Source organism: Mus musculus, chromosome 14 (genome assembly GCF_000001635.26).
Source record: "Mus musculus strain C57BL/6J chromosome 14, GRCm38.p6 C57BL/6J".
NCBI lineage: Eukaryota > Metazoa > Chordata > Mammalia > Rodentia > Muridae > Mus > Mus musculus.
Genome location: NC_000080.6, coordinates 55,819,570 through 55,838,924, shown reverse-complemented (window position 1 = coordinate 55,838,924; position 19,355 = coordinate 55,819,570). Strand labels below are relative to the sequence as shown.

General features: G+C 51.9%; 1 protein-coding gene and 1 long non-coding RNA gene across 3 annotated transcripts; one reads left to right on the top strand and one right to left on the bottom strand.

The window, feature by feature from the left end:
- Positions 1–4,981: 4,981 nt before the first annotated feature.
- Positions 4,982–14,130, bottom strand: Nfatc4 (nuclear factor of activated T cells, cytoplasmic, calcineurin dependent 4). 2 transcript variants are annotated; one of them, NM_023699.3, is made up of 10 exons: positions 13,789–14,130; positions 11,672–12,767; positions 10,160–10,322; positions 9,361–9,560; positions 8,859–9,031; positions 8,329–8,469; positions 7,217–7,272; positions 6,851–6,977; positions 6,121–6,702; positions 4,982–5,368 (listed from the first exon to the last, which is right to left on the bottom strand). In NM_023699.3, exons 1-10 carry the CDS (start codon positions 13,886–13,888, stop codon positions 5,301–5,303), a joined length of 2,706 nt encoding a protein of 901 aa, NP_076188.3. In that variant the 5' UTR covers positions 13,889–14,130; the 3' UTR covers positions 4,982–5,300. The 2 variants fall into 2 exon arrangements, with proteins under 2 accessions (NP_076188.3, NP_001161818.1); NM_001168346.1 differs by having other exon boundaries at positions 4,982–6,702.
- A 1,205-nt stretch (positions 14,131–15,335) lies between these two features.
- Gm41159 lies at positions 15,336–18,897 on the top strand. The gene is made up of 3 exons (XR_874646.3): positions 15,336–15,727; positions 16,001–16,071; positions 17,970–18,897. It is a non-coding gene; the product is annotated as a predicted gene, 41159 (long non-coding RNA).
- The last annotated feature ends 458 nt before the right edge of the window (positions 18,898–19,355 follow it).

Here is a 19,355-nt window from a genome sequence, read left to right as displayed (position 1 = left end):
CTGAGTGCCAGAAGAGGGCATCAGAGCACATTACAGATGGTCATGATCCACCTTGTGGTTGCTGTGAATTGAACTCAGGACCTCTGGAAGAACAACCAGTGCTCTTAACCGCTGGGTCATCTCCCTAGCCCACTTGCTACACTTTTTGTTTGTTTGTTTTTCGAGACAGGGTTTCTCTGTATAGCCCTGGCTGTCCTGGAACTCACTCTGTAGACCAGGCTGGCCTCGAACTCAGAAATCCGCCTGCCTCTGCCTCCCGAGTGCTGGGATTAAAGGCATGCACCACCACGCCTGGCACTTGCTACACTTTTAGAAGCAAAGAATTGCTTTTTTCTGGCCCACTGATCTAATCCAAAGGTTGGTGCACAGCAAGAGATCAATAAATGCTTATGAAACAATGTAGCTAGGGTCCCATTCTGCCTAGTGACTGGATGAAGGGTCACATGGTTCACTGAGGGCTGAGCTCAGCCCTCCCCATGTCCTGTTCTCCGACCCCTCCCTTAGTTCCTCCTATTTAGGCTGAGCAGGAGGCAGAAACCAGGTTTCTTTTGTCTAACCTGCTGCAAAATCCTTCTTTCTGCTCTTCCTGGCAACATCTCTTCACATAGGTTCTAACTCTAAACTATCATGTACACACAAATGTAAACACACATGCTCTGACCAAATAAATAAATGTTTCTCTATTATGACAAAGTGCATGTCAAACTTCTTAGGTGGTCAATTAAAGTGTTTGTGTTTCACTTCTTTCTAGCTCTTCAGATGTGGCTTCCAGCACTGTTTGTGTGTTTTGAGGAAGTGGTCCAGGTAGCTCCAGTTGACATCAATCTCCATGTATAACCAAGTCTGGCCTTAATTCCTGATCTGATTGTCCTGCCTCCACCACTCATGCGCTGATATCAGAGGTGTGTCCATCAAACAGGGTTTGGCTTCATACACTTTAATCCGCAGACACAACCCTTGCTCTTGTCTCTATCTTTTTCCCAGAAATCCTCTCCCCCCTCCCCGCCCCCAAGCCAGCCTAGAAACATCCCTTTAGTAAAATATTCTTCAAACTTGACCTTGGGCTCAACTCTCAACATCTCCACAGGAATATATCATTTCTGCCTCATAGCTCCTATCATCCACCTCACTCTAATTCTAGGCAGAAAGGACTATTCCCTCTAGAGACATCACTGGACATTCAAGCTCAAGGCCGTAGTACGACACTCGTGTCCCCACTGCAAGACACTGAGTTTTCATTGCACTAGAGCCTTGCAGAAGTCTGTGGGGAACAAAGGGCCACCGAAGTAAGGTACTAAAAAAAGCAATCAAGCCCTCACACGCCCTGCATCCGCAATTTCTAGGATGTGTGAGATGACAATTCTGTGTGGCCTTTTTCTCAAATACAACTCAGAAAGTCCAGCAGCAAGACCTCAGGCCTCACATAACTGACTCCAAGCACAGCCAAAAACTCAAGTGGAAGGCAGCCTGGCTTACTCCTTTCCAAGTACCTTGAAGGCCCAGAGTTCCAGCCACAGGCGACTCGGAGAGTCCCAAGAGCGGCTGCTTCAGTAACAGGGCTCCAGGATTTGCCTGAGACCATCCTTGAATTACCCTGTGAAATGAACTTCTCTAATGAAACCTCATCTGTGTACACTGATTAGAATCTCACAATGTAGAGCAACAGGATGCTGCTGACCAAGGGCCAAAATTACCTTGGGCTATCCTTAGTTCATTTGGTAGCTGTCTAAATCTCTCTCTGTACCTGACCAACATCTCTGTAGCTACTGGGAAAAGCTCTTGAAACATGAGGTGAACTTAGCCGACTGCTAGGCCCACCAACCCTAAAACTAAGAATTTTATAATCTGCAGCAGAAATCCTCCTGCGCTTCTGTAGCCCACCTATCTGATGAAGCCACCCATGTAAAACATCCATTTACAACTTTCTCTTTCAACTTTTTCAACTTTTTTTTTAAGATTTATTTATTTATTATATGTAAGTACACTGTAGCTGTCTTCAGACACTCCAGAAGAGGGTGTCAGATCTTGTTACAGATGGTTGTGAACCACCATGTGGTTGCTGGGATTTGAACTCCGGACCTTTGGAAGAGCAGTTGGGTGCTCTTACCCACTGAGCCATCTCACCAGCCCCCAACTTTTTTTTTTTAATGTGTGACTTTAACTTCGAGTAACCTCTTTCATGGTAGACTATGTCATTCGAGGCCTCCTGGATCATTCATTGTCTGTGGTCACTCTTGTTTGTCTCAGAATAAACCGCCTCTTAATCAAAAGCTGACCAGGTGGATGGACGGGGGGGGGGGGGGGGGGGGAGGGGAAGGGTTGCAATGAAAGGCTCCACCTCATGTCTCCATACGACCGTCTGGGGGGGGGGGAGGGGAAGGGTTGCAATGAAAGGCTCCACCTCATGTCTCCATACGACTGTCTCCCGAGACTCACACACACAGACATGATTAGGACTGGGAAATAAAACTATGCTGGAATCTGACACTTTTTAGTTCTCAACCTCCTGAGCTGAAGAATTGCCTACTATGTTCTTTAAAATGCACGGACCCAGTGGGCAGAGCAGTCACACTCTGAAATCTCAGAGAAACAGGACTGCAGCAAGTTTGAGACCAGCCTAGGCTATATACTGAGTTCCGGGCTAGCTTGTCAAATAAATAAACAAATTGCAGATACCTCCCCAAAGAAATAAAAACAAAAGTGCAGATATCTGGGTCCTACACTTCAAGAACATAACTGAGTAGATTAGAGGTTGCTCAGAAATCTCCATTGAAAAAACAAAACCAGAAACCTGGGGAATATTGCTCAGATGGCAGAGTGAGTGTGTGCTGACCATAAACACAGCCTTGGGTTTTACTCCCAGCATTGCATAAAACTGGGCATGCTGGCTGACACCTATACATCTCCCAGTCAGGAGATGGAGAATAAGAAATTCAAGGTCATCTCATGTCTTAGATACAATATGAATTCCAGCTCAGCAGACTAAGAAATCCTCCAGGCTGACACTTGGTAGCTTCTCAATAAATATCTGGCCATGGCTGAGCGCTAATGTCCTGGCAGGAGATGAAACCAGCTGTTATAGGAGGTCTGTGGTGGTGGGGAAGAGGATTGCCCCCCATGGGTGCATATATTTGAACATTCGCTCTACTGTCGGGGTGCTCTTGCGGGGGAGTTACAAAACCTTTAGGAGAAAGAACCTTGCTGGGGAAAATTTATCCCTTGGGCTGGGCTTTGGGGTGTTATAGCCTTCCCTCCCCTGCCCCCACCCCACTTCATGCTCTCTTTCTCTGCTTCCTGCGTGTGGATAAGATGTGGCCACTCTGCCTCTTGACCCTACTGCCACACTTTCCCCACCACTAAGGACACCCGTCCCTCTGGAACCCTAAACCAAAATAAACTCTTTCTTCTAAGCTGCTCTTGGCCATAGTATTTCCACAAAACAACAGAAAAGTAACCATTACAAGACAGCAAACCCCCATTGCTATAGCCCTTCATTCAAATGGAGACTAACCCACCCCATAGGAGGTTAGGGTGGAACCCAGGAATGCTATAAATAACTAATGTGTCCCATGGTCCCTTCCAACAGGAAACTGATAGGATAATGACTCTGGATTGGGGATGGTTAGAAGGGATTCTTAGACACACACACACACACACACACACACACACACACACACACACACACACACACACACAGGCCTAGTGAGCTGAGCAGTTGATGTTGATTTGGTTTGCAGCAGCTTGCTCTAGGGGGTAAAGGAAAATGATTACAAAGCAGCAGTGGGCCGAGGTTAGAGGTCACTTGGACTCCTCAGTCTTCCAATCCTGAGCCAGTTTCTGTGGCTTTCCAGGGACTTCCCAGGGCTATCCGGAGTCTCCCTGTTTTCCAGGAGTTCAGGAAAAGTCCCAGGGCCATCAGCATTCAATGGGCATGAAGCTCCCCGGAGGCCTGGAGGTGAGGCTACGTTGCCAAGGACCGGCTCTCTGAATGGCTTGGGTGTACACTCTCAAGGTGAATGGAGTCCATCAAGCTGGTTGGATACTATGTCTACCCATGTCTGCCAGGCTCTAGGTAAGCAGGTAAGATGGTTTGCCTTTCCCTGGCTCATTGCACCCCAGTCTCATAGACGGCCCAGATAGGACACAGAGCCCAGAGAGGACACAGAGCAGGCTTCCTGCCTGGATCTATTGATGACAATGGATGTAGCATCTATGTAGGAGGCCAGCATGGACACATCTGCAAGATAAGCCTAGCGCTTCATGCCTGCCTTAAGCCCCAAGGAATTCAGAGCTGTTAGGAAAACTGCTCAGCTTCCTGCAGCCTACTACTAATGTACAGTGTTTCCAGACTGACCACATAAATGTCAGGGGTAGGGGGTCCTGTGGGTAGGCCATGCCAACGCTTCCTTGTCCCCCGCCCCCCACCTCCACTTCAGAGAATTTGGATCAGCATGGCCAAGTATGCAGTGGGACAGGAATCCAATGTGCATCGTGCCGCTTGTGAAGCTGTGTGATTTTAGGCATCCAGTGTGCAGTGTGCATCGTGCCGCTTGTGGAGCTGTGTGATTTTTAGGCAAGCCCTGTCCTCTCTTGGAACCTCAGATTCCTCTTTCTCTAAATGTGAGAGAGAAACTAGACTGTCGTTTTCTCACCTTGACTATAAATCAGAATCATCCGTGGGGTGGCAAGACACAGGAACCTGAGAACTCAAAGATTCTGAGGGCCTCAGCCCCAATATAAGGAACCTGAACCTCCAGGGATAGTAAAGAAGCCTGAGGAGGTCTTGAATCTCCACCTCAGCTCCAGCCAGGGGGCCTCAGGAACCCCTGTGTGCAGCCCCCCAGGTCCCTCCATCAGGAAGATTCTTAGGACTCGTTGCTCCAAGCCAGACCCCATCTCCTCTCAACGTCTCAGGCTCCTTGGGCCAAAGCTGGAGTAAGCTTATACCACCCCTTTCTCCAAAGAGCTCTGGAGCCTGAGGCACTGGTCAGCGAGCAGTTTATTACCCATCAACCTGTCCAGCCTGTTAGCATCACGGCCTGCACGATCAGGACATCATGTTCAGCCCAGTCAGTTCTGGCCTCCAGCCTCAGGCTCCACCCTCATCCCCTGTCCCCCACACCCTTAGTCCCTTCCAAGGCAGCACCAGGCCTGGGGGTCACACCTTTGCTGGGAGAGAAAGGGAAAACAGGAAGCTAGAAGCTGGGCTAGGAGAAACTAGAGTTGGCCCCAAGCTTCTGGAGCCAGCACCCCAGTTAAGAGGGCAAGGCGGTGGGGCTTCGGGGACCACTACATGTGGTTCAGGCAGGAGGCTCTTCTCCAGGACGTGCAGGGAAGCCACTCAGGTCTCGGCCAATGATCTCACTCACTGTAAAGGAGGGGCGGTTGAAAGATGGGGCTAAGGCAGATCTTTTCCTTTTTCAGAGACCGCCCCTCCCTTCAATTCCAGGCAGGCCTCCAGCTAGGGCACCTCTGGATTCCTCTTTGGCTGGGCCTCAGTTTCCCCAGTGTCTCATAACAACTGCTTCTAACTAAATTTTGCCCAACTCCATCCCTGCGGGTTCCCAGCCCTGCATCTTGGCCTTCTCCTGCCAGCTTGGCCTACATCTGTGGCAGCAGGTCAGAAGTAGGTGTGGTCAGTTGGGAGAAAGAGACAAAACCGGGAAGATCTTCTTCACCAATGTGGACTATAGTCACCAGGGAAAGATAAAGTGAGGGGGCGAGACTCAGCCTGGCTTTCCACAAGTTATGTCCCTCCCTGAAACTCACTGCCTGGATCTACAAGTCAGGGGACCAGAAGAAATGAATGGTCTTGAAATACTTCTAGGGCTGAAATTCTGTGATTAGGGCAGAGACAGAAAAAAGGATGGAACAGGTATTTTGTGTGCCCTTCAGAATTAAATTACTAAATTCAGGTGGACACACACACACACACACACACACACACACACACACACACACACACACACTCACACACCAAGAACTTGCTTCCGAGACCACTGACTAGCCCTGGGAGACTAAGAATGCCAAGTCCCTGACAGCCAAGCTCCAGCCTTCAGCAAACATGCAAACTGATCTCTCGCACTCACTTACACTCGCAGCCCCCAGTCCCACACCCACCTTCCTCCAGGGTGATACCCTGGATAGGTACACTGTCTCTGAAGCCGCTGCTGTAGCCACCCCTGGCTTTCTCCTGCTCCGAAGCCCCCTCCCCAGGGGTATAGCCTGGCCCCACCTCATTGTAGCCCTCAGGAGGTAAGGGGTGGATGGCACTCTGGGGATGGAAGGGGTCTTCGAGTGGTGGGGAGGAAGGCAGTGGCGGCCTAAAGGGGGCTGGAGGGGAGAATGGAAGCCCCAGGGCAAAAGAGGAGCCCTGTCCTCCATATTGATCACCAGGAAAGGGGCGCGGAAGGAAAGAGACTGAAGGTAGGCGGGCACAACCTGTGGTACCCCCAGTCTCAGGGAACATCCGCAGGCCAGATCTATAGGACGGTGGGGGCCCCGTCTGGGGGTACAGAGCGGGTGTGCTATAACCAAAGCCTTCTGACAGATAAGGAGTCTCATAAGCAGGGTCTTCATGGGGATAGGAGGGGTAAGGGGGCCTGGGCGGTGAGAAGTCCACGTCAGGGCCAAAGGGGGGACCCGATGTGGAAGGGAAGCCCCGGAGAGATGAGTCTGGTAGGGGCTCCTCCTTGAAGACCACTAGGAAGATGAGGAGGCAGGAAGGAGGCTGGTGAGGTTCTGGCCACCGGTTCACACCTTTCACCCTCCCTCCCTCCCCATCCACCCCTGAGCCCCTCACATGGGGTCCACACCCTCTCTCCCCACCACAGGCAGTCTTAGAGCGCACCAGGTAGGAACTTGAAACTTTGGGTAGGACTGCGCTTCCTCCGTCCATTGGAGACGTAAAAGTAGACCTGGACTGGTCGGGACACCCGCTTGTTGCTGTACTCGGGGATGGTGAGAGTCAATGTCACCTAGGAGAAGAGAAGATGGGACAGAAGTCCTTGGAGGTCTCACATCACCCCAATCCTTCCTTGGACCCAGCCCTTAGCTCCTAGTTCCAAGGCTGAGGAGTTAAGCCCGTTGCGTTGAGATCTCCCTACTGGAGCAACTAAGCCCTTCCGGACAGAAAAAGTTACTCTGGACGCCACTTCCTGGTTTCTTCCACCCTTCACCCCACAACCAGGTTGGGTCCCCCAGGGGATACTGGTACCTCACTGCTCTGCAGTCGGTTCACCGCTGCCTCTTCCTCCCACTGCAGTTTTCCATCTATTGAGGAGATAATGAGCTTCAGCCCCGCCCTAGGGTCCACTCCTGCCCCAGTCCTCTGCCCTGTCTCCTACGACCGGAGTCAACATCAGACTAAAACGGTTCTTAGCAGGTCTGGCACACCTAGAATATACTAGGTGTTTAGCCAATGAAAGAGACAGGAATGGAAGGCAAACTAAAGCAAAGGAAACGCCTGGGACTTAGAGGGAGTTAGTGTTAATAGCAGCCCAGGAGACCTCTCACCTACTAACTCGCACATCCCCTCCCATGGTACCAGCAAGCCCACAGTAGGGAGGAATGGTCCCCACCCTGAAGGGAGGCGCTAAGACCAAGGCTAATAGTGTGGAACCTCTGGAGTTTCTCTGACCCAACTCCAGGATGCTAAACGTAGATCTTGGGGCTGGGCTGCCAGTGAGCAGGGTGGAACGAAGGAGAAGCCCACAGTTTGGTGGCTCAACCCAGACTTCTAAGTCTTCCATTTCTCCACTCCTTAGACTCATCTTGGGGCACCCCACAGGCTCTCATGATCACAGTTATGCTTTTATCTCAGGATAGGCCCAGGAGAATCTGTGACAGTGTGAGTTCTTTGTTCATATACTTTATCTTCATGAGAGTAAACCCTCAACGCCAGTTCCTCTTCAGTAAGCAAGATGTGCATTTCTTTTTTTATGATTTATTTATCTTTAGATTTTATTTCATGTGCATTCATGTTCTGCCTGCATGAGAGTGTCCGATCCCCTGGAATTGGAGTTACAGACAGTTGTGAGCTGCCATGTGGGTGCTGGGAATTGAACCCAGGTCCTCTGGAAGAACAGCCAGCGCTCTACACCACTGAGCTACCTCTCCAGCCCGAGATACGCATTCCTTGCCTTTGCTCACTATCCTTGAAGTTTTAGATTGTGGTCACATCCATCTCCCCATGAGAAGCTGTACACAAGGAGGAGAGGTAGATAGAGAAGCTGGGGCTTAACTTGGTAGTTTTGTGACAGTGTCAGAGTTTCGCCCGCTGGTTGTTAGCTCTCCTTCCTGCCTCTCCTCTCTCCAGTAGGTACTCACCAGGACCCCTCTCAATGAACACCACTTTAGAGTCTGGCAGGAAGTTGGAACCAGTCAACACTAGCTCCTCCCCTCCTCTCACAGAGCAGGCACTGGGGCTGTAGGTCTCCACCTGGGGCAGCTCCTGGGCCGAGCGCTGGGCTGGAAGGTAATATAAGAAGGAAGCCTGGCTGGGCTGAGTGGAGAAAAGACAGCCCTCTCCACCACAAGCAGCCTTAGAGGAGCCCTCTTTTCATGGTAAATACAAAAGGTAACCAATAACAACCTGAAACCACACAGCCTGAGTCTCCTGAAGCAGACACAGAGCAGATAGGTACAGGTTCATCTGGCATCCCCAAGGCAGAGTCTACAGCAGAGGCAAACTAAAATACCACCTTCACCTCTCCCTTATCATCATAGAACAAAAGCTGAGACCTTTATCCCGCTACTCAGGACACACAGAGCACAGGATACTATGTAGCAGAAATAGGTGGCAAACAGACAAAAGAGCTGCAAGACAGAAAGAACTGGCCAGGGCCGGTTTTGCTCACAGCACTCGATGGGCACTGATGCTGCCTGCACAGACACGACCTTCCCGCCGCCCTGAGGCACGTGCACACGGAACACCAGCCGCACACGCGTGTTTTTGCGCCCGATGTCTGTCTCACCCTTCCGTAGCTCAATGTCTGAATTTCGAAGCTTCAGGATTCCAGCACAGTCAATGCTGAAGGCAAAGGAGAGGCGGTAAGCCTTTTTAGCCAAAGCTGGGACAAGGATGCATTTCTCCAGAGGGGAAGTCCCCTTGTCCTCAGTCCTCGGGCCACTAGTGTCTAGCTAGGGGTGCTTAGAGGGACTATTTTCTAATCTAGAGATGGCCTCTCCAGAAAGCTCCCCAATCTCAAAACTACCTTCCTAAACATTAAGCATAGAAACTGGCGGGAGGTGTGGGGTGTAGCTTGGTGGCAGAGCCCTTGCTGAGCATGTGTAAAGCCCTAAGTTCAATTCCCAGGACTTTAGGGGTGAGGAAGAGGTTCAGGTTCCCTGGGGGCTTACTTGGCAGCCATGTTGTTCTCTGGGAGTAAGGTCATCTCCAACACTTTGGTACCACTGACTACAGCTTCATAGCTGGCTGTAGCCACCATCTTGCCAGTAATCCGGTGCACCTGGTAGAAGGCATGGGGCCGCAGGCTCCTCTCATCTGCAGTGCCAATGAACATCTGCAGAGTCAATGGCTTCTCACTGTAGCCTAGGAGCTGACAAAGGGAGACAGAGGCCACCTATTTGAAAGCCCCAGTGTCTTCTAACCTTTATCCATCCTTGGATTTTCATTCCAAGGACAGGAATGGTGAGAGATAAAGAATATCCTATAAGGGATTCCCTGTGGGAAACTGGGGCATCAGTTGTAGAGAAAATGTGGCCTGGAGTTCACAGTGTTATTCTTGGACAGCCCAAACTGGGCTGGGCAAAGGAGGAAGAGCTTCCAAGAAAGATTAGCCCAACTCAATATAGAGAAAACCTAACTCCCAGTGACCTTTGGCCTCAGCTGAAACCCTCCCCCACATCTGGCAAGTCACCATTTTCCAAAGTAGACTTGAGGCTGATGTCCCATGGGATAAGGGGGGGGGGGGGAGGAAGGGGGAAGGAGAGCAGAAAAGAAGAGTAGAAAGTATATCCGGGTCCTTGCTGTGTACCCTTCCTCCCCCAGTTCCAGTCCCTCCCCTAGGCTGTCTGCAGGGTCACAGCTGAGAGTGTGGGAAAGGGCAGTGCCATGATTCTGTGTACAGAGGAAGCCATTTGCAAGAACCTGGGACTGGAGAAGAGAAGGCACGTGGGGCCTGCCTTCTGCCCTTACCTTGACCACAGGGTGGCCTCCAGGAGCAGCCTTGACAGCCCCCCGGCTGCCCTCAGTCTCATAGTGAGCTCGGTGGTGTGCTCTAGGCTGTACCTCGATCCTCAGCTCCAGCTGCTCATACTGGCTGGGTAAAGGCCAGTCCAGGGGAGGTAGGGCAGAGGTCCTGGATAGAAGAGAACAGGGTTGCCTGGAACCTCAGACCCACTAGGATCGCAATGGGTTTGGGAGGGAGAAGGAAGCACAGATACGGGAGAGATAAGGAGCCACAACAGAAGTAAATTCTAAAAGTCTAGAAACAGGGGAATTGATAAGGAACTGAGTCCTTTGAAGAGGAGGGTGTGGAAGATGACAACAGCCTGAGAAACTGCCTTCTCCCAAGGTCTGGACACAGGATGTGGAGGCTTTAGCAAGAAACAGAAGAACCCACAGGCCATGCTGGTCCTCCCACCTGGGAGCTCAGGCACAGCGCAGAAATGCCACTTTAGACCAGAAAAAGCATCGAAGAGACTAAGGACAGAGCCTATGAAAAACCTAGTGTTGGCTACTCTGCTACCAGGCCAACTCCTTCCCACTAGTTGGGGTTAAGTAGGTAGGATTGCAAGGGCTAAGGGCTGCTTTTCTGGACTCTCAACTGGTAACTGCCTCTGTGTGTGTGTGTGTGTGTGTGTGTGTGTGTGTGTGTGTGTGTGTGTGTGTGTGTACATGTGCGTACACACAGCTGATATTTGACAATAACTAATGCAGAGCAAGGCTACTAGTGGCTAGTAAGTAAAGACCCAGGAGGATGCTGAACCATTAGACAGTACAGCCCTGCACTACAAATTTCCCAACTCAACAGCAGATTTTGAGGTTGAGAAACTGACCTATTGGAACCCCAGAGGACTCAGCTTCCCTCTAGAAGCTTGTAAGGAAGGAGCCACCTCAGTGTGACATCCTGAGGTCTGAGACTATTGAAATGGGCAGGATTCTTTGAGAGTAAAAAGGATAGAAATGCCAAGTTTCAATATAAATTCTTTGACTTGCAAATGTATGTAACTTTATTTCAATTTGAAGTGATGCTCTTAAGCGCTGGACCTAGAAATTAGCAGTTAGAGGAGGGTTTCTTGTACTGGAGCATCGGCTTGTTCTATCTGTTCTGTCTAAATAGCCAGTGGCTAACTAAGATCAGCCTGCCTGTGCGAGGCCAGGGCTGGAGGTGTAAGAAACTCTGAAGTGACTCCATTTTGCCTGTTTCTCTTAGAATACGGAAGGGTGGGGGTGAAGAGGCTTTTTCTAATAGGTTCACAGGAATCAGCCATCTACAGCTCAGCCCACTGTCAAGACAGCTGGCTTTTTTTTTTTTTTTAACTAAAGTGACTTAAAACCAATTTTTGGTTTTAACTGTGGCCATGTTATTGTAGAAGCTCTTATGAGAGATGGAGCACACCAGGAATTATATGACTTGTCTTTAAACTCAGCCTTTGACCCCTAGAATGGGTTGAAGAGCTCAAGCGTACAAGATCTGGCCCTCACCTGAAGATGGGGCTGTGTCCCCCAATCCGGGCCTTGGACCAAGCAAGGGGAGAAGGCACTGCTAGGTAATCCATGCCGGCCACCTCTTTCCGCAGAGCCCCCGGAGCAGCCACAGAGTCCTCTGTACCGGAGGGTAGCTTCCCATTGCACGAGGGAGGCTCTTCAGACCGAGGCAGGGCCACTGCTTGCTCGCTAGAAGTCCTCCGAGTTTTCTGAGGGATGCTCTCGGTTGGTGGAGCACCCACATAGTCAAAAGGGCCAGGGGAACTAGGGTCCCGGACCAGAGGCAACGGGGGTGGTGGAGGTGGCTCTGGACCTTCTTCCCCAAGGCTGCCTCGGCGGGACAAAGCTGGGGAGGCCGAAGATGGGGTTCCGGAACTGGAATAGCGCCGCTTGCCGCAGGGAGAAGCAGGCCGAGGGGAGGCTGGGACGGGCCCAGGAGCGCTGAGGAGTAGCCAGCTATCCTCTGGCGCTCGGCCTCCCGAGCTTGGACCGTATAGGCTCCAGGGATCCTCCGGGGTCCATGGCCTAGGAGAAGCCCGGGGCGAGGGCAGCGGAGAGCTCAAGCCAAAACGGGAGGCTGCTTCATTAAGTTCAGACTCCACCTCGTCGCACGCTGCATACAGGGCTGCCTCGTCGGAGGCGTCCGAGAAGAAGCTCCACGAAGACAGGCTGCTGCTGCCAGGGCTCGGGCTGAAGAAAGCGCCTCCGCCCTGACCTCCAGCCTCTCGATAGCCCCCAAAGCCTTCTGGTGGAGGGTAATCTCTAGGAGAGCCGTCCCCCCAAGTTTCAGATGTGTCCTCTAGCGAGGTCGGCGGGTCAGGCGTGGGAGAGATGGAGGTAATCCGGATGCTGGGACACTCAAGAACACGACCACCCCCAGCACCCCCTGCATTACCTCCTGGGCCCCCCAGCCTCACCGACCTAGCTGGCTGGCTCTCCCAGGTGCCAGGTGAAGGGGCGGGACGGGGCGGTGGTGAGTGCATCCCTGGCCGAGGGGGTGGGGGTCGGGGAATCCCAATAGGGGCAGCACCATAAGGAAGGGGTTCCCCCAGGGCCAAACGACAGCATGGAGGGGTATCCTCTGAGTCCAGCTCTGTCAAAATGGAAGGGAAGTAGAGGGAGAGAGAGAGAGAGAAGCTGGTGAAATGTCTACGTTTCTCGGATGGTCAGCCCCTGAAGCCTGATATGCTTAGCTAGGAGAGGTTCCCCTAGTCTCCGGACAAAAGCAAAGTTGAACATCACAAGACAGAAAAGAGATACAGGCATGCCAGGACCTCATACTCTAACACTCTGGTCCTGGGCAGGTGGGCTGGGGTGGTTTGGGGAATTCTAGAGCCAGGCCTGGAGGTGTGCTTGCCCAGGCTCTGGGCTGGGCTGGGGGCGACTCACACATGAACCCAATTAGCGACGGTTCCCAAACCCCCAAATGGTGCTGGCAGAAACCCCAGTTACCATCGCAACTGTGGCCTGGGGGTGGGAGGGATGGGGGCATGTCTGTGGTGACGAGGGGAGGTGACTCCTCCCTCGCCCCCCCCAAAGGGGGCGGGGGTGCAGTCGAAGGGTGATGCGTGCGGGGCCCAGCCAACGGGGGGGGGGGGGAGAGGGGGTAGCGGGCAGCGCGGATTCCGTGCAAGCGGCGGCCGCCGCCCCCGACTCGTTCCCCGCCATCTGCCTCTCATTGCGGCCAGACAGGGGGAGGGGGAGGGGTGTCCCTGCGCTGCCCGAGGGAGCCCCCAGCCCCAGGCGTCGCGTCTGCAGAACCAGGCCTAGGTCCTAAAGCCTTTAACTCCAGGGCCAAACCTCCCCTTCCCAAGCCGGCACCTCCGGCTCTTGGGGGCCAAGGTTCCCTTCCGCACCCCATCCCAGAGACAGTCGGCCTAGCCGGCAGGCGGCGCATAGCCAACAACACCCCCACTCCCACCCCAGTTAGGACCTAAAAAGGAAAAAAAAATGATGCCGTGGCCCCCAGCCTCACTTCCACAGCCTTGGTAGTCCCTCAGCTCCCTTCATCCTCTGACCCACCTCACCCTCTCACACACCCCAGGCTCCCAAACTGGAGATTTCCTGGCCCTTCGGTCACTGGCCAAAAGACCCCTACCCAGCCCCGCACTAACCTTCCCCAGGACCCCCAGGGCCCAGCGGGGGGGGCTCCTTTTCCTCTCCGAACACCAGCTTAAATTCCAGCTCCTCATCCTCGCAGCTTGCGGCCCCCATGGATCCGGCCGGAGCCCCCAGGTCCCGCCTGGGTGGGAGGGGGAAGCTCTGGACGCTGCTGTAGCTTCACGCGAGGGTAGCTCCCTCCCTCCCTTTCTCTGAGACGCCCCCTCTTCTGTCGCTGCCGCCTCCCTCCGGACGCCCCCTCGTTATTATAGAAACTTTTCCAAACTTTTTTCTCCCAAACTTCTTCAAAGCGGCCCCCCCCCAGCCTGTCTCTGATTGGTTACCCGGGATGCACCGGCCCCTCCTCCATGGATGAGATGGGAAAACCACGCGCCCCTAGTTCCCCCCCCCCCCGCCCCCGGTCATCTCTCCAGTCCCACCCCCTCCAAAGAGGGAGAAAAAACTGAATTGGAAAATGGTCCCTTCAAACGTTATAGAACCCTAATGGTACCTATTGGCCCACAGTTGTGACAATCATTTCCCACCGAAAGCCCAAACCTCAGCCTATTTAGTCCCAGCGTAGGGGGTGGGGAGGTCCGGGTCCCCTCGCCTTAAAGAGGCCATATTTTTGTCACCCGTCCCCCATTGTAGCAGGCCCACGGTACATTCTGAAGAGCAGGATAGCCAAAATCTCCCAAGAAAGGGCACCTCACTGTCCTTTCCATCCAAATCTTGAGTTGAAGAGAGATCTGGGATTGAGAGAGGCTCTGAGCTGCTCTGTAGAGGAGGCCATTCCTCCACCCTCGCTGAGACCACTCTACCTGGACCTCCAAGGAGCCTTTGCAGTTCTTAGCCACCACCTCCACAAGCCACCCCCCACCATTCCCTTAAGATGAAGAACTTCTAGCTGTCCCAGAAGCCTCTCAGAACTTTCGAACCCCAGGAAGCCTTTGAAGGCCCATAGCCCGCTGGGCGTAGATCCAGGCCAGGCTTTGCTGATACCCTTGTCCCAGCCACCTAGATAGGCCATTAATTAGCCTTGGAGGAGATAGTCGGCTCCTTCGTCCCAAAAGCTGCAGATCTCTGGGCTCGCTGATCCCAAGACGTTCTGCTCCCGGCCATCCTAAATTCCTGGCCGGGTTTAGAAAAGGCCAGAAGCTAAAAACTTAGGCCCACCGGCTGGACACCTGTCACCTGGGCAGGGAAGGAAGACCCGGTCAGGAGTTTCTAGGAAGGGCGAGCATAAAGAGGTCCCATTTGGAAGAGAAAGAATAGAACGGGAGATTCTTGATTCGGACTGGAGGCGCTGCAAGACAGGGGAGCAGTCACCATTCTCCTTGCATGCTTACCACATGCTCCAAACTTCCCTAATAAACCTGGCAAATCTCCAGTCTCTAAATCTCTCAGGCTCCGACCCGCGTCCCCCAACAGCAAACCCCAGTCCAGCACCTAAAGGGTTAAGCGCCGGCCCTCTGGTCAGACGTTTACAAACACTCGGGAGCCGGGCGGGGACCGCGCCCATTACTCTAATGAGAAACAGGCTCTGCGGGGCAGAGGGAAGGGGGGCTGGCCTGGCGGGCCTCAGCTCCTTGGCGGCGGAGGCGGCGCCCCTCCCTCCCCTCAGTCCTCCCTCGAGCCAGTCCTGGGGACCCCCCCAGCCCCCGGGGACCCCAGTGACGTGCGGCGCTGCCCCGGCTGCAAGCCCAGGGCCGCGAGGCGGGAGGGGCAGGGAGGAGAAGCTTGGCGGGCGGGAGAGAAGAATGTTCCGAGGCCGAGCCGGGAGAGGGCCTGGTTTGATTCCCCCCTCCCCGCCCCCCTCTCTCCCCTTGGGTTCTTCTCAGGTTACATTCCCGTCTTGCTTCACCTCCGAACTGGAGGAACTCACGGTTAGGGGGCGCGAGGAACACCTCGAGAACATCTACCACCCTGCACCTAAGAGAAGGGTGGGCAGAGGTGGGAATCCAAGGAGAACAGACCCGGAAACTCGGCCGGGGCCCTGCTCCCTCATACCCCCCGCTCAGCGGCACAAGCAGACGCGCACATTCTTTTCAAATGTCATATTTCCTTTGATCCTGGGCAGTGTTTCTCCATATGTCTGGCTCAGCCTCTGCCCAGCAAACCACCTCCCCACCCACCCCGCTTTGTTTTCCTGGAGAACCCTCCCCCTTCCCTCGTCTGGAAGACCAGGGCTGGCTGACTTCGACTTTCTTTCCCTTCTCCTCCCAGTGACTCAATTTCCCCACCGTGGTGTTGCAAAAGAAAGGAGGCAGAAGAGAGAACAGTTTGGCGCGAGTGAGGTATTAATGTCAATGATTTCTCAGAAAGACAAACTATTTTGGAGTAGGGCATCTTCTATTGCAAACTCTCCAGTCTGCCGAAGCTTAGACAGAGGGACAGAACATATGACCTCTGATTTGTCCACATTGGCCTTGAGGTCGAGGACTGGTAGTTAAGTTTAGGTTGTCCTACACTACTGCCCCCTGGCGACCACAAAGCACAGTTGCCCTTCCTTCCTCTTGGCGGTTTCTCCTGCCACCTTGTGGGTTTTATACCTCCTCTGCCCCCTAGCGTACCCACCTGAACAGAGTTCACTTGTAATTAGACTTTGCTTTTTGCTTTGTTCTGTTCGTTCAGTTTGGTTGCTCTAAAGCAGCTGTTCTCAACCTGCGGATCCCCGAAACCATCAGAAATACCAGATACTTATATTATGATTCATAACAGTGGCAAACTTACAGTTAGGAAGTAGCAACGAAAATAATTTTATGACTGAGGGTCAGCATAACATGAAGAATTAAAGGATCGCAGCATTAGGAGGGCTGAGAACTACTGCTCTAGAGACGGTCTCAAGTAGTCCAGATTGTCTTGGAACTCCTCTTTATCCTTGTCTTTCCCCCTCCCACGTGCTGGAATTTTAAACTAATCATGCCTTTCCCTGTTTGTGTTCTGTATTCTAAAAGGTATTATTCTATAGATTTGAAAGTGGACCTTACATTGCATACACTAGAAAGATTTTGCTGATAGGACCCTGATATAGCTGTCTCTAGTGAGACTACGCCGGGGCCTAGGAAACACATAAGTGGATGCTCACAGTCAGCTATTGGATGGGTCACACGGCCCCCAATAGAGGAGCTAGAAAAAATACCCAAGGAGCTAAAGGGATCTGCAACCCTATAGGTGGAACAACAATATGAACTAACCAGTACCCCGGAGCTCTTGTCTCTAGCTGCATATGTATCAAAAAATGGCCTAGTCGGCCATCAGTGGAAAGAGAGGCCCATTGGTCATGCAAACTTTATATGCCCCAGTACAGGGGAATGCCAGGGCCAAAAAGTGGGAGTGAGGGGGGTAGGGGAGTGGGGGGGGTATGGGGGACTTTTGGGATAGCATTGGAAATGTAAATGAGGAAAATACCTAAAAAAAAAAGTGGACCTTAGTTTTTTTTTAATTATACAAAATGCATTCTCTTTGTAAATGATCCAAGTCAGACAAAATATGTAGTTATTTCTGATAGTCCAGTTTTGTATCTATTTAGTATATGCTTGAAAACAAACACGATCTTTTATGTGCACGAGATCATGGTAAACATACTTTTTTTTAAGATTTATTTATTTATTATTTATATGTAAGTACACTGTAGCTGTCTTCAGACACTTCAGAAGAGGGAGTCAGATCTCATTATGGATGGTTGTGAGCCACCATGTGGTTGCTGGGATTTGAACTCGGGACCTTTGGAAGAGCAGTCGGGTGCTCTTACCCACTGAGCCATCTCACCAGCCCAACATACTTTTTCTTGACTTGCCTTTATGTCCTCAATTAATAAACGGCAGCTGGATCTCGTGTCAGGCTTGTAATCTCAGTTCTCAGGAGACTGAGACAAGGGGATGTACCAGTTAGAGGCCAGTCCTGGCTACATAACAAGAGTCTGTGAGAAAAGAAAGGGGGCGGGAGAGAACATTATCTATAGATCTTCTATAAGTACATGTGCATCTATCTGAAAGTGGCAATTACTCATAGGCCTGGGAAATCCCACGTTGCCTGCTGCGATTCGGGGAGTCATCGACAACATTACCATGACCTGAGCCCTGTGAACTACAATGAGGCAGCAATAGCATCATGAATGTTTTGGGGGTAACCAACTTCTTTCTGGTTGGATTTGAGGTCTGATCCAAACACATGCTTGTTTGGTACTGTAAAGGTGACCGGAAATCCATGGCTGGTAGCTCTCAGTGGTAAACCTACCTCGGAGTGTGGGCTCGGGTCCTGGAGGCTTCCCACCAACATCTCCTGCCCAGCCAGGTGAGAGGATTCAGGCCAACGGGAGCAGGGAAGGGGAATCACCTCCGCCACTGCAGCTGCCTCCACCTCCAACTCTGCCGCTTCAGTTGCTCCAAGACACTGCACCAGTCACTCTGTGCTGAGGGCCAGGCTGAGCCAGCAGAAGGCTGACTAACCAATGAGGGGTGCGGGGAGCTTCTGGGGACATGTTCAGGTGAGTAGATCTCTTCCCTAAGCGATGGTGTTACAGCTCTTATGACAAAAGCTCTCAGACGACAGAGTAGTTCTCACACACCTTTATTCCTTCTGGATAGGATCCTTATAAACAGTTTTAGGTGGGTCAGGGTCTGACAGCAGGTACTTCCCATTGGCTTGGTCTGAGAGCTTGGGGATACCTTATCTACCTGTGGGAGGTTTAGGGTGCTGCTCCTACATGACTAATGGCTACAAACCTCTCTACGGGGGGGGGGGTGTAGCTATGTGACGGGACTGGTGCCTGAAAATAGGCAAAATGCCTACTGTCCCTTCAGAATCTCCGGGTTTCAAGCCTTAGCTCAACCAGGAGCCAGGCTACCTCTCACAGCCCGCCGCCCCACAAAGAAGTGTCAAACTGTTCTCTAAATGTGAAGTTCTACATTCTAATCTTGTAAGCCTTATTAAATCTAAATCCTCAGGTGATTGAAACCGGGAGATACTCATAGCTACATCTTGTCCTCATACTAGCCCTGTCCAAAAGGACCTAGCTCCCTCCTGCTTCCTCTCTACCTCAGTCCAACCCGAAAGTCCCACCTACTCGCCCAGTGATTGGCTCCTTTATTCATTAGGGGATTGGTTCACAAGAAGTCACCTGAGTATGACTCACTCCTTGTCCCAGGCCCTTCCAGGAGAGTGGAATTAGCATCAACATACAAACAACACCAGGCCCATCCACAACAACATGCACAACATAAATTGGACTCAGTGTGTTATTTTTAAAAAACAAAATATTATTAGGTTGGGTCTAGAAAGATGGATGGTTCAGTGGTTAAGAACACTTGATGTTCCTCCAAGGGATCCAGGCTTTGTTCCCCAGTACCCAAATGGTGGCTAACAACCATCTGTAACTCCAGGTCCAATGTATCTGATGCCCTCCTCTGGCTTCTGAGAGCACCAGGCATGCATGCGGTACACAGACATACACACAAGCAAAACATACACACATAGTGAGATCTTTTCTCAAGAAAATAATAAAAATCAAAAACTCTATAAGAATTTTTTTTTTAGTATTGGTTGTGATTAAACCAATAATAATCGATAGCCAGAAAAG

Bases quoted from the DNA above. Each gene is read 5' to 3' on its own strand.
- Nfatc4 (NM_023699.3), bottom strand. From the start codon at position 13,888: ATGGGGGCCGCAAGCTGCGAGGATGAGGAGCTGGAATTTAAGCTGGTG. The intron at 8,470-8,858 runs GTGAGCAAAACC...ATTACCTTCCAG, and splicing joins ATCAGTGCCCATCGAGTGCT to CCCAGCGCTCGGCCCAGGAG. The intron at 7,273-8,328 runs GTGAGTACCTAC...TCTCCTCAATAG, and splicing joins GTTCATTGAGAGGGGTCCTG to ATGGAAAACTGCAGTGGGAG.